The sequence below is a fragment of the Phascolarctos cinereus genome, unplaced genomic scaffold (assembly GCF_003287225.1).
Source record: "Phascolarctos cinereus isolate Bilbo 61053 unplaced genomic scaffold, phaCin_HiC Scaffold_7;HRSCAF=346, whole genome shotgun sequence".
In the NCBI taxonomy this organism is placed as follows: domain Eukaryota; kingdom Metazoa; phylum Chordata; class Mammalia; order Diprotodontia; family Phascolarctidae; genus Phascolarctos; species Phascolarctos cinereus.
The window spans coordinates 176442335-176456387 of NW_027556180.1; the positions used below are offsets into that span (position 1 = coordinate 176442335).

General features: G+C 39.2%; 1 protein-coding gene across 3 annotated transcripts in view; it reads left to right on the forward strand.

Moving 5' to 3' along the window:
- The window catches only part of UXS1 (UDP-glucuronate decarboxylase 1), a 146210-nt gene that overhangs the window by 88767 nt on the left and 43390 nt on the right, over window positions 1–14053 (forward strand). For all 3 annotated transcript variants that reach the window (XM_020987928.2, XM_020987929.2, XM_078147365.1), the window contains exons 7-9: window positions 4696–4800; window positions 6968–7027; window positions 11241–11362. In XM_020987928.2, coding sequence (XP_020843587.1) covers window positions 4696–4800; window positions 6968–7027; window positions 11241–11362 — 287 coding nt within the window. The remainder of the gene's footprint in view (window positions 1–4695; window positions 4801–6967; window positions 7028–11240; window positions 11363–14053) is intronic.

Here is a 14053-nt window from a genome sequence, read left to right on the forward strand (position 1 = left end):
GCAATCTACGTCCAGGATGCCTATTGTAGTTTGGATGTAACCTGGGTACTTGAGGGCTATGCCAGCACACCATGAGCCCTGTCAGATGAGATGCTTTTTTTGGTATGGTACCAACTGTACTTGTTGTCTGGGGACCAACCTCGATAAATGAGAAAAGGCCCATCACCCCAACCCTTACCATAATGGCTGGCACATTAAAGAATTGTATTTATTGGTTCACTGGATGTTTGTCAGACAGTCAATGAAATCAGTTCCCAAAATCATAGAATACAAATATCTGAAGACACCTTAGAATCCAGCTATTCCAACCCAGATATGATCATTGGCGCTTCATACGCCAGCACTTCTTAAACTGTGGCTCACAAGTGGAAAAAGTTTAAGATGTCCTGCTTCCTACAACCATACAACCTCCCTCTAAAATGGTTCTTCCAGCTTCTTGCCTGAGACCTCCAAATGGAGGAGACTCATTAGAGACTCTCTACTTCATTTTTGGACAACTTTAATTGTTAGAAAGTTTTTCAATAAATTAGTTTTAAATCTCCCTGTCAGCTGGGATATTGCCCCTACTTCTGCCTCCTAGAGCCAAGCCACATACTGAATGAAGAAGTAACAAGGCATTAATTAAGCACTTACTATGTGCCAATCCCCAGAGATGCAAATGCAAAAACAAGACAGTTTTCACCCTTTAAGAGCTGATAACACGTATAGAAGAGTATTGACCAGGGAGGTATAAATTGATTTGGAAAGTCACAGAGATAGTGGGTGAGTGGAGAAAACTGGCATACTTTGCCTAGGAGCAATGACAATAGATTTGAATAGAAAGTAGGTAGAGGAGTGTAGGCAGCTGGGAAGAGTCAAAAGATATGTATGGTGGCTGTGAGAAATCTGTGTGAAGTGAAGTGAAGCAAAGCTGGAGCTTGGGCCTTGAGCAACTGAGACAGCCCCTACTTGGGGTAGTAGGGACTCCAGGCTCTGAGGCATGCAAAAGTTAAGTACTCTATGGCTTAGTTAGCATGGCAGTAGGTGAAGACTAGTCCTAGGAGTGAAGTCTGTTCCCTTTTTTACCCAGTAGTCCTTCAGCCATTTGAACACAATTATCATGTCTCTTAAGTTTCTGTTCCTGCCTAACTAGTGAGTTAGTGGCATGTTCTTCCATCCTTTGGCCATTGTAGTCACCCTCTCTTGGGTAAACTGTAGCTCACCTGTATCATTTCCAAAATGTAGTATCCAGAACCATACCAATATTATAGATGTGGTCTGACCAAGATATGATATAGTGATGTATTAATCTCCTTCATTCTGTATACTAAGTTCTTTTGCTTGTAACTTAGGATAACGTTCGCTCTTTGGGCTACTAAATCATACTACTGAGCTTTCCCATTGGACCCCTCTCTCCTTCCCAGATATTTTTCATTAGGGATGGCTGTCTAGCCACATATCTAACATCTTATATTTTTGAAATTGGATTTGTTTATCTAAATGTAGAACTTTGACTTTTATCCCTCTTTCATTTTGTTTTATTCAATTTAACTCATCATTCTAGCCTGTCAGGTTCTTCCTGAATCTTGGTTCACATATCCAGTATGTTGGCTACCCCTCCTAACTTTGTGTCATATGCAGATTTGATAAGCATGTCATCTGTGCTTTCATCCAATTACTAATTGGTAAAAAATGGTAAAGAACATAGGATCAAAGATAGGTCCTTCAGATGTTCTAGGAGAGACCACCCTATAATTTGACATCAACCAATTAATGACTACTTTTTCGATTTGGAAATTCAACTCATTCAAATTCACCTAACCAGTTGAATTTCCAGACCTAAAAGGCACTCTTAACCAGCCCACACACCTCCATTTTGCCCACAGGGATAACATGGCAAGCTTTGTCAAATGCTTGGCTGAATTCTAAGTGTACCATGTCGATAGCATTCCCCTTATCTTCCTAGTCTAGCCACATAGCACAGAAGGAAAGGAGGGGAGTCCAGTACAACCTGTCTGTCCCTCAGTCATAACTAGGAATTTTTGCAGCTAGTGCAAATACCACAAGCTATGCCCAGCATGAAACAAATGGCACAAAGCCTCTCCTCAGTTACAGGGGAAGGTATATATAGGTAGTGAAAGAATGCACCCTACTAGATGTTAAGCTCTGTTATTTCTACCCTGCTGAAGGACTGTCAGTGGTCTCAGAAATTAAAACCCTAGTAGCTCTGCCCTCCTTAAGAACTTGCCTGTTTTGGACAAAGTCATGCAGGTTTTTATTCATCAGTGCTTCCTTATCTAAATGTTCACAAGCTATCCCTTTAATAATATCTTCTTTTTTCTTTTTCAATTATTTATTTATTTATTAGGTCTATTTTATTTTTAATTTATGGAATAAAATAAGCATTTCCATAACACAGAGAATAAAAAAGTTGTGTACAACTTGCTATTCTTTTTAAATATATAGTAAAGTTATCATGTAAGTTTCTTTTTTTTCCTTTTTTTTCTTCCTTCCCCATTGCTCCACCCTAGAGATGGGTCTCATTAAACACAAATAGGTATATAAGTAAAATTGATCCATACATACTTATATTTAGAAGTCAAAGTCACTGGCTTACAATTTTGGAGACTCCTGCCTCTTCCTTTTTTTTTTTGAAAAGTTAGACATTTGCCCTTCTCCAGGCTTGTGGTAACCTTTCTATTTCTCCATGTATTTCAGAGATCACTGACAGTGGCTCAGCAGTCATATCTGCCAGTTTTTTCTCAGAATATAAAATGTAATTTAATATACTGTTACCAGGAAACTAAGATAGAGGGTAATAAACAGAGAAAACAGAAAAGACATGATAGAAACCTGCTTTCTGGCTGTGGAGCTATTATTTTCTCTGTTATCTGAGGATGAACAGTTGGCATATGGTGATCATTGCTATGGCAAGAGATGTGTTTTTAAGCATTGAACCTTAAATCCCAAAAAACACTGTATTTATTTGCAAGGCAATTTCAGAGATTGAGTATTTTTAGAAGCAGGTTGTGATTTTTTTTGTTGATTATTATGTGAGGGAAAGAAGGTGAATATGTTTCAGTGAATTGAATGTCATTTTTGTTTTCGTGGAAATTGCCATTTCTACAGGGCATCCCCAAAGTCTTAGTGTAGTTTTAAATTTTAATATATTAAAACTGCAGCAAGACTTTGGGGACATACTGTATAGCATAACCTGAAAGTGAGTAATAGAGCAGCTGGAAGAAACAGGGGTGGATGAGATGGAGGTGATGAGGAGCAGGGGTAGGGAAGCCTGAGACTTCTCTTTGTGGAATGGCAAAGGGTCAGGGTTAGCAGTGTTCAGAGTTTAGAAAGGTAAGCCGGCAAGGTAGCATAGCCTTAAGCACAAGTCTAAAATGTTTGGACTTTTATTCGTTATGATAATAGGGAGCCTTGGTGCAATGGAAGAAGCTCTGGCTTTGGAGTTGGAGGACCTAAGTTCAACTTTTGGCCCTGCTACTTGCTATCTTAATTTGTATGGACCAGTTTCCTCATTGGCAAAATGAGGAGGGAGGGGTTGTTGGACTAGATGGCCTTTCAGAGTCCCTTCCACCTCTAAGTCTGTTTTTTTGAAGTGATTTGATCAGAGCTATGCTGTGCCTTGGGAAGACTAATTTGGCAGCACTATTTAAAGTGAATATTAGAAGGGGAAGATTAGAGGCAGGTGGGCTAGTTAGGATTGCATAGTCCAGGGGTGAAATATTGAGAGATTTGAACCTAAGAGGTGACGATTGGAGAGGGGAGGGGGGGAGGTGAGAAATAAATGTGAGAGATTGTGAAAGAGTTCACAGACATCAGTAAGGGGTAATAAGGAGTGAGGGAGAAAGCAGAACCCAAGATGCTTCTGATGTTATAAGAGAGAGTGAGAAATGGTGATGGCAGTTAGTAGAAATAGGGAAGGATCAGAGGTGTCAAACTCACAGTAGCTTGCTGAAACTAGCCAGCAAAGCTTCCAAGTGCCACCAGGAACTAGATTAAAATGTAACTGGGAAATGTTGAACAAAATATATGAAAATGTAGTACAACACAAATAATATTAATTTGTGGTTTTCCAAGTCATCGTATGGCGGTAGGGATCCCTTACTATTTGAGTCAGGTGCCACTGTTGTTGAAGGAATACATCATATAAAGATACATCAAATGGAATGCATCAGAATTAAAATGGTCGTGGCATTTATAGTTTTGCAAGTCGTCCTATCTCCTAACAGTAATCTTAAAGTCTCCCCTTTCATGTACAGAATCCATTTAAATTACATAAAATACAATTTTTTTCCTTTTTATGTCTTTTTGCTTGTTCCTTTTTCTTCACAAATTGAAAACACACTTTCCTTTATATACAAGTGACCATTACTGTGCCTGGAAAATCAGTGTTCTTTCTGTTTCAAGTGCTTCTCCTCACCTGTCTTTAAGATTACTCAATCAGAAAACACCCAAATTATCCAATTGGCTTCATTTCCAGAAAAACAAGGCTTTTAAAACTCTGGCACATTCAATAAGCTTTGGTTGGTGACATTTGCTTGCTTGTCTAAAATATCACTAAACACAGTTGTTTTTATGACTAATAAGATATTACAGTCTTGACAAAGGGATTAACCAACTCAATTGTGCCTTTGTTGTAAAATCTTGAGATTTGTATAGGTCTCTGGAAATCATGCTTTCATCATTCTTCTCTCATAGTGGACCAGATTTATCATCTAGCATCTCCTGCTTCTCCTCCAAACTACATGTATAATCCTATCAAGACATTAAAGACCAACACAATCGGAACACTAAATATGTTGGGTAAGTTGAAATTCGTTCCTTGTTTCTTTTATCAGGAATATTTATTTACGGGGCATCGAGGTGGTGCAGTGGATAGAGCACTGGCCCCGGAGTCAGGAGAACCTGAGTTCAAATCCAGCCTCAGACACCTAATACTTCCTAGCTATTGACTCTGGGCAAGTCCCTTAACCCCAATTGCCTCACTTAAAAAAAAAAAAAGAATATTTATTTACTTAACAAGCTATGAATCCACATCATGTGCTCTTGCTCTGGCCATTTATCTCAGGCTTGGAATGGCTTCCCTTGTGTTGTGGCTTATGAAGGGAGCATTCCAATACCTTGGTAGTTACCCGTCTTGACTGCCGGCTTATCAGCTAGGACTTCTTTAGTTCTAATGCAGTCCCTGGGGCCCTTATGTTATTGCAGTGTGTTTCTCACTGAGTAACCATCTTTACGGTAGAGCAGTTGGCCAGCATTCTAAAAGCAGGTGTCTATATTTAGGAGTTGCCCCTCGTCAGGTGTCCTGTAGTCTCAGCCATCACCTTTCCCTCTACAATTCCACAGGTGATTAGAGAAATTATCCAGTGCCAGAAATGAGTCCCATGCCTTCCATCTTAAAAATTTACAAAGAAGCACTCATGACTTTGAGCCTCCGATCTAGATTGACACAGTGCCATGGGTGTGTGGGTGTTAAGTGGAGATTATTTAAAGCAGGGGAGAAGAAACTGTCTGATTGTTAGGTAGGTTGAAACTGATCTGTATTACCTGACTCTGGACTAAGCCACAAGATTTGTAGTAGAGGTAAAGTACCCTTAACAGTGGTTTGTTATGGGAGAAAACAATGATGTTTGTTATGGGAGAAAGATGAAGTTAGCATTTTTGTAAGGTCACATATATTTCTCAGTGTGCGTGGTTATGTTATTAATGTATCAATGAATATTATTTAAGTTATTAGAGAATTAATATTCAGGTTGTTAGATAATTAATTTATTACAGTAGGATTGTTGTTGTTGATGCTTTTTTTTCTTTAAACACATAAAAGGTTTCAAAAAGTAGTAGCTACAATACAAAATTCCTTAATTCTGGTTTTCTTTTATTAAAATGTTTTGAGGGAAAGGTAAATTACAAGTTATGAAAGTATTGACAAAGCAGGTATAAATGCATAGTACATTTCCGGTCCTCTAGTTCAGATGAGACTAAGTGACTTGCCCACGGTTACATGGATAGCAAATGGCAGAATTAGATGTGGGCCTAGGCCCTCTGCCTCAAAAAAATAACAATTTTTTCATTGTACTTAAGTAAGGAGGTTTGATTTCAAAGGAAGGGGGTGGAGGATGCTAAGAGCAGTCCGGGGAAAATGGACCCTGATTTCTCTAGATAAATGATTAAATTTTTTATATTAGGTTTAGTTAATGTGAGTTTCTGGTGATTTCTGTAAACTAGTTTCTCCTTCAAATCAGCGTCCTATGTAGCCAGAAGAAAATAGAACCTTGCCAGCTAAAAAAAAAAAAAGCTAACTTTCTTAAAATGACTAACTCAGGAAATGGAGTTTACTTGGAAAATAGAGAAGAGTTTTTGTTCTGCTTTGTTTTTTAACTTCATCTTTCTATTTGAAAAAAGGAATTTGAGCAGGAGTTATCAGCCCCTTCCACAGGAGCCAGGTAGATCAGACAATATGACATGATTTCCTCCGTCTTCTCCCCTGTCTACTCAGTAGTGGAATAGTAGAGCTGCCCCAGCCTCTTCTGTGTATTATCATCCTGAGCCTAGCACGCAACAAAGACTGTTACCTCTGAATTAGGAGCTGTTCATCAAGAACATGAGCCTTAATATCCCAGCTCCGATATTGGGTTACATGTCATTTCCAAGAGCAGGACATTGAGTTCTGGATGGATGTAATTGTCAATAAATAAACAGGAGTGTTTGCTTCCGAGGCAAGACTAGTAAATAGGGCCTGCCCCCTCCCAACATGGCCTTTCACCTTCTACTGAACCACCACTACCCCATCTTTTGATTTGGCTTTTATGGTCTCTTTGCAGCCTGACACTGAAATATATGCACTTTGTGATAGAATCAGCATTTCCTTGATTTCAGTATAAAAAATGCTTATCTTATAGTTTCTAGAGTCAGTGTCCTGCCCTGTCATGTCAAAATCCATAGTGATCCTTTTACATGTTCACATTTGTAGGGCTGGCAAAACGTGTTGGAGCACGTCTTCTTCTGGCCTCCACCTCGGAAGTATACGGAGGTAAGACAGCAGCAACTTGCTACTTGGGGTTAATGGGGGCCATCCCCCCGCCAGAACTTTATAAAAACTTTGGTAGGAGAATGCTAAGGTAGAACTCTAGATGGAGCCTGCATTTTCTATTACTGTTTTGTTACTGTTACCATTGGTCACAGATAAGTAAGCATTTATTTGGTAAATAGATAAGAGGCGTTGAAGGTTTGGCAGTCACCCCAGAAATCGTCTTGTGGCCAGAAAGGGCCTGATTTAAAAATGTGTCTCTTAGACTATCCCCAGTGTAGATTTCACCATCCCCAAGGGCCTAGATGAGCAAGGAGCTTGCTGTGGGATGGAAAGCAGGAAAATGTTTATGCCTGCAGCTTCTCAGAATCCTTTATCTCTAAGTCTCTCTCCTCCTGCTGTACTCTTTTCTTGTCACACCTATACCCTATCTCTCCCTACTTGTACCCTTTTACTGCTTCTTTGACTGAATTCTGGAATTCAGTAAAAAAGATAAAGAAAAGAGGAGACCCAAAGAGAAACAGGATGGACAGGTTGTATGTCTTTATTTGTTGAGTGAGAACCTAAAAAATAGTGGGGATTAGCCCTTCAAAATCACCTTCGTGAGCGGGATGGGAGAACCTGGATCCATCTTCAGGCAATAGCAACGAATCTGGCTCCGCTTTGTCTCTCTTAGTGGCCTTTTAACCAATGGGCATTGGCATGGGCCAGACAATAGTCAGCATCATTTTATCCAGAAGCCTAATGCTTCCACCTTCCCAGCCTTAATAGGGACTCTGTCCTTCCAATCTTCTGCCCTACACTGGAATACAAACACAGAGGAATACAAAGTATTCCTTTCTCCCTTATTTTGGACTTCACTAGCACCTACCACATTCCTGGGTCCAGTATACCTCTTTTCTCAGCATCTTTTCCTAAAATGTTCTTCTTCCATAAATAAACAATTGACTGTTTGATTGATTTTGGCAGAGGAGGAAGGATCAAAACTCAGCTCCAAGGAGAAACACATCAACTGCTTTTAAAAAATTTTTCCTATTGTTCGTTTGTTTCAGTCATGTCTGACTCTTCCTGACCCTATTTGGATTTTCTTGGCAGAGATGCTCGAGTGGTTTACCTTCTCCAGTTCATTTTGCAGATGAGGAAACTGAGGCAAACAAGGTTAAGTGACTTGCCCAGGGTCACACAGCTAGTAAGTGTCTGAGGTCAGACTTGAACTCAGGAAGATGAGTCTTCCTGACTCTAGGCCCAGCACTCTATCTGCTGTGCCACCTAGCTGCCCCTTATGTGCTCTAAGATGTCCGAAAGAGCCTTCTGTAGATTGCATATCCCAAAGATCTCTCTCATAAAACTGTTTTACCCTCTAGCAGCATTCTCATCAGCATTTCCCCAGGCCTACCATTGTCACAACAGTAATGTATGTAATAGAAAGACTATCAGTGTAAAATTATCCTCCATTCAGTCCTACACTGATGTCTCCTCATTATGTGTGTGGAGGTGACCCTGGGTTCCCAAAGGGTACATCAGAGGAAAGCATTTAGCTGCTTCTCCTAAGCTGGAAGGGTTTCAAGTATGAACCTAGCAACAGACTGTATGTCTGTCATCCAGGGACCAGATTAGCTATTTAGAGCGGCTCATCACTATGTTAGTTTCAAAGGTGATGAATTACTTTGGCCATAACAACTCACAGAGTTTATTTCCTAGAGTATAGAGGAGTGTAACCTGCATCAGTGGATGGAAGACCCACACCACTGAAATCATGGAATTGCAAAATATTCATGTTAAGCACTGCATGTGTGCAGGGTATTGAGTATCAGAAGCAATCCGGTTTAGGCTTAGCGTGAGGCTGAAAGTCTCTGCGGTACGCGTGTCATGGTGCTGCTCTGGACGACATGTTGAGAAACTATACAGATGCTACATGGGGAGAGGATAGTGAAATCTGGGGCACATCTGGAATGAAATCTGGGATGTGTAAGACCTTTGCTACCTAAACAGTACTCCACCTAACCCACCCCCCAAAAGTCAAGTCTGTGTATATTTTTGTTGTTTTACAACCCAGGGAAAGAACATTCTTAGCTTTTTCTCAGAAGCTTAAGGAAATTATACCCCTATTCTTTCTTGATTTGCTTCTTGGGAATCTGGTACAGATGAGACACTGAAATGTTCTGTCTTCACTCATATACCTTTTCTCACTTTCCCCTTATTTTATCTTTCCTTCTTCCTTTCCCATCTCTGAAGAAACATTGAAACATCGTCTGTCCTGTTTGGACAAATGCGGAAATGACTGGCTGCTCTCCCTTTCAATTGTCAGGTGTTTTCTTCCTCAACCTCAAAGGCTACAAGATATCTTAAAACCCTGCGTTCAAGGACTGTGCTCTTCATTCCAAGCTAGTATGTCACATGGGCTGAGCACTGTCTTAAAAGATTAAAATATGAAGGGACCTCCCTTGTCCTATCCAAGATAGCATCATCACAAAGCCCATGTTCCCCACCTTCCCTTTTCACTTGAATAGGCTATTTGATGGGAGTTTGTTTCCCATGAGATTATGGAAGCAATACATTTTCTAAAATTTACCATCTGTTCCATTTCATACTTAATTTTTAAAAAAGCTTTCCTAAATGTTATTTATAGTGTATCTTTTGTATATAGTATCTCAGAAAGCTAGATAAGACTGTTGTATTGAGATCTTTATGTGGGCATGTGCTCCTTTGCTCATAAACCTTTATTTGAACCATAAATAGCAGGGAAAACATGAATCTTTCATGTTGGCAGCATTTAACTTGAATAGAGAAGTCTTGAGTACACAAGGAAATATTCTTCAGGTACTTGGGATTGTTCTTTGTAACATGATTTTTTACTACTTGGTTATTCTGGGATGCACAGATACCTTTCACCAGGAACTTTTCTGACGTTGATGCTAATGATAGAATTAATTAGCTCCTACTGCATGAAACATGAGGGCTATTCTGTACAGGTAGGCCAGGCCTTCACCAATATTGTGTTTGTCTTCATCCTTTTGAGAAACCACCTAATTTTGTTCCTGTTTTGTTTCCTGTATATAGAATCCTTAAATATAGGAAACCTTCCTTTTTGCGTTTCTATTTCCTTCTCTCTATGAAAATTTATTTTGTAGGGGGAAGATCTGATTCATACCTTAGGGTTATGACATTGTGTTCTTAAGGACACTGTTCTTTCCCCTGATATATTCACAGGTTATAATAGGTGTTTAGTTGTGGAATGAAAGACTTGTCCCTAAGTGATCTTTTGTGCTCCAATGATACACCCTCAATAAGTGTCTTTAATGCTTTCCTGTCCATCTAAATAAATAATGTAAATAATCATATAGTCTCTCTTAATATTTGATACTTGGTACATTAATGATTGTTCAGCATCAGTTGTTTTTGAAGACTGGGTTTTGGTTTCCTTCTGACACGTATCTGAACATTTTTACATACATTCCCATTTGAGTCTCATGATGCCCTGATAAGGAAGATTGCAAATTTGTTTTCATTATTGTTTTATTTTATTCCCATTTACCAGTTAAGAAAACTGAGACTGAAGCTAGTTTGGCTAACAGCATACAAATAACAAGTGGGGACACTGTAACTTGAACTCTCATCTTCTGATTCCAAGTCCAGCATTCTTTACATTATACTTGTAGATAACTACCTTTGGGTAGGTCCCAAAAACAAAGACATCAGAGATTTTTTTTTTATGTGATCATTTTAGATGGAAGTTAAACTCCATGAAAAACATAACATTTGTGATTATTAATTCTCACATAGAAGTTTAACTTTTTTGGCAGAGCTTTAAGAAGAGTGAAAAGCATAGAAAAGTATGTAAAATCAAGTATACAGGATGAATAAATTAGGACATGATGATTCATGTTACCTAAAAGAAAACAAAAAAACCTTTAATGAAATAATTTACTTCAGGTCCCCATTAAAATATTTCACACATTTACTCACATTCAGGAATGTAGAAACTGTATCCAAAGGGAAAGAGTTCTTACTAGACCACCCCAAACTTGTTTACACTATCCTATTCCCCCAGTATTCTATCCTGCTGATGTCTTCCTTATACTTCAAATCATTCTCAGTATAAAAATGTAATACCTTGGCCGTCTTCCACACACTCCCTTTTTCAATGTGAATTTGCCTTGTTTGTAAGCTTGAAATGAGGAGCAAGAAAAACCAGTTCTGTATTTCTCTCCAATAGATCCAGAAGTCCATCCCCAGAGTGAAGATTACTGGGGCCATGTAAATCCAATAGGACCCAGAGCCTGTTATGATGAAGGAAAGCGTGTGGCAGAGACCATGTGTTATGCCTACATGAAGCAGGTATGCCCTTGGTTTTCCACAGTACTTTTTAGTTTTATTCATTTAGTATTTATTTTATTTACCAAGTGTGTATCATTCACATCATGTTTAGTTAAAGAAACTGATCTTCTGGGGGTAGACATGTGGTATGAATTTAGTCTGTGGTAGAAAAGATGTTTTTTCATGTTGATATTTGAATGCTGTAGGCTCTTCTGATCAGTTTTGAAGCATTATTCTCCCCCCCCCCCATGACTTTTGTTCATCATATTTAATGGGCTGGGGTTGTGAAGGTGGTGGGTGTCTTTATTTATTTATCTGTTTATTTGTTTATTTAATATGCCTGCACCTTTCCCAGACTTTGGAAGAAATGAGCTATTCCTCTCTCCCTTTGAATGTGATCAAAAGGAAACTTGGATTTTTTTTTTCTCTAATGAACCTAGATGTTAAGGTGAGAACTTGGAGAGTATGTCAAATGAACTTGTTAAATTTTTTTGTGTGTTTTCACTTGCCCCTTCATAGTCAGCTGAGTCCAATCAGGGGTTACAGAGTGCTTGAGACTCACAGCAGCAACTGTGAATGAGATTTCCCTGGCTTCCTCACCTTCCAGCCTTATGCCCTTCTTCAGCCTCCTCCATGTCTTTGAAATCTGCTCTGATGCCAACAGTCTTACTCGAGTTTCAGAGCTCTGAATAGTTGTTTATGGCCTTGGGGCTGAAGTGTCTTTCCTCGATGTTGTTACTTAGAACTAGAACTCATTGGCGTGCTTGCCCATTTTACCATTGAGGCCATACAGCCTGGTAGGTAATGCCAAATGAATGTATGCAGAGAAATCTCAAATCCAAATTATGTAGCTTTATTTCCTTTTTTATACTTTTTTTCATCTTAGCAACCTCTTTACAATAAGTAAATCTTGCCTCAAAAGGTACTGCCAGACATATCAGATTAAAGATAGATGAAGCATTTTGATTGTTACACCCCTTGGAGACTGGTATTTAGAGAACGACACTAAACTTTTGGACCAGAATGAATTCACTCTTCATAGGAGGATAGATTTAAGGTTGAAAGAGACCTTAAAGAATTGACCTGTCATTTATATGCCCAGCACTTAACACAGTGCCTGGCACATAGGACGCACTTAATAAATGTTTGTTGATTGATTTTTTTTTTTGCCAGTTCAATTCAACAGATAGTTATTTAACACCTAACATATACAGGGTACTCTAGTGAGTACTAGAGATACAAACACAAAAAACTAAATAGATGCTGCCCTCAGGGTACTGCATGGGGTGGGGACCCTAAACAAATAAAAAAAAAACCACAGGTCCAACCCCTATACCCATAAATGTCATTTGCTGTCATTATTGATTATGTTGTTACCTTGCTCAATGATTCTTCAGATTCAAAGTATTTTACCTCGGTATCCCAGAATATTAAGTCTGGGAGGGACTGTAGGGATTCTTCCTGTCTTACAAACCCCATCCCCTTCAAAATTACTTTGCAGGTATTTTTTAGTTACTTATCCTAGTACATGTTGTATTTCCCTGCAGTAGAATGGCAGGTCCTTTAGAGCAGGAGTAATTTCATTTTTGTCTTCATATCTCTAGTGCTTTACAGATGTTGTTGATTTGTTTTTCAGTCATGTCTGATTCTTTATGACCTCATTTGGGGTTTTCTTGGCAAAGATATTGAAGTGGTTTGCCATGTCCTTCTCCAGCTCATTTTACAGATAAGGAAACTGAGACAAACAGAGTTAAGTAGCTTGCCCAGGGTCACACAGCTAATAAGTGTCTGAGATCTAATTTGAACTTAGGGGGATGAATCTTCTGACTCCAGGCCTGGCATTCTCTCTGCTGCACCACCTAACTTAGACATATTAGGCTTTTAATAAATGCTTATTGAGGGACAAGTAGGTGGCACAGTGGATAGAGCACCAGCCCTGGAGTCAGGAGGACCTGAGTTCAAATGTAGCCTCAGACATTTAACACTTACTAGCTGTGTGACCCTGGGCAAGTCACTTGACCCCAATTGTCTCACCAGAAAACAAAAACAAAACAAAACAAAAAAGAATAAATGCTTCTTGAATCAGATTGGCTATCTAGTCTGACCTCCCCCCCCATCACCCCACCCTCAATTATATAGATGAAGAAACAATCTTTCCCCAAGGTCTTATGGCTACTGTAATTATGGATAGATTAAGAAACAGGCTTAGTGAGAAAAAATTATTTTTCCCAAAGTGTCCTGGATAGTGTCATATCCATGATAATGGATAAAGTATCTATCATAACTACATGGATACTGTAGTTATGGCCAGAGCCGATGCTAGACTCTTGTCTCTCACTCATACTTTTTTCCCCCACATATTTGCCTAGAACATCTGAATTAGGTCATTGCAGAGTAATGAAGCATGTGTTGAGAGAGAGAGAGAGAGAGAGAGAGAGAGAGAGAGAGAGAGAGAGAGAGAGAGAGAGAGTGAGTGAAGGGGGTAGGGTAGGGAAGGAATTTAGAATGTACCTAACATCTAAAGAAATCAGAATCGTCTATGCGTGGCAGCCACAATAATTTGACTGTCTCCAGAGTAACTGGCCCATAGCCTGCATTTACATAATATTTGTTACCACTTCTTATTCTGAAGATTCATAACAAAGTTGCCCTGGAAATACCATCTGCTACTCTTAGCATTGAGGTTTTAATCAGCAAGGCAGTGGCTGGCTC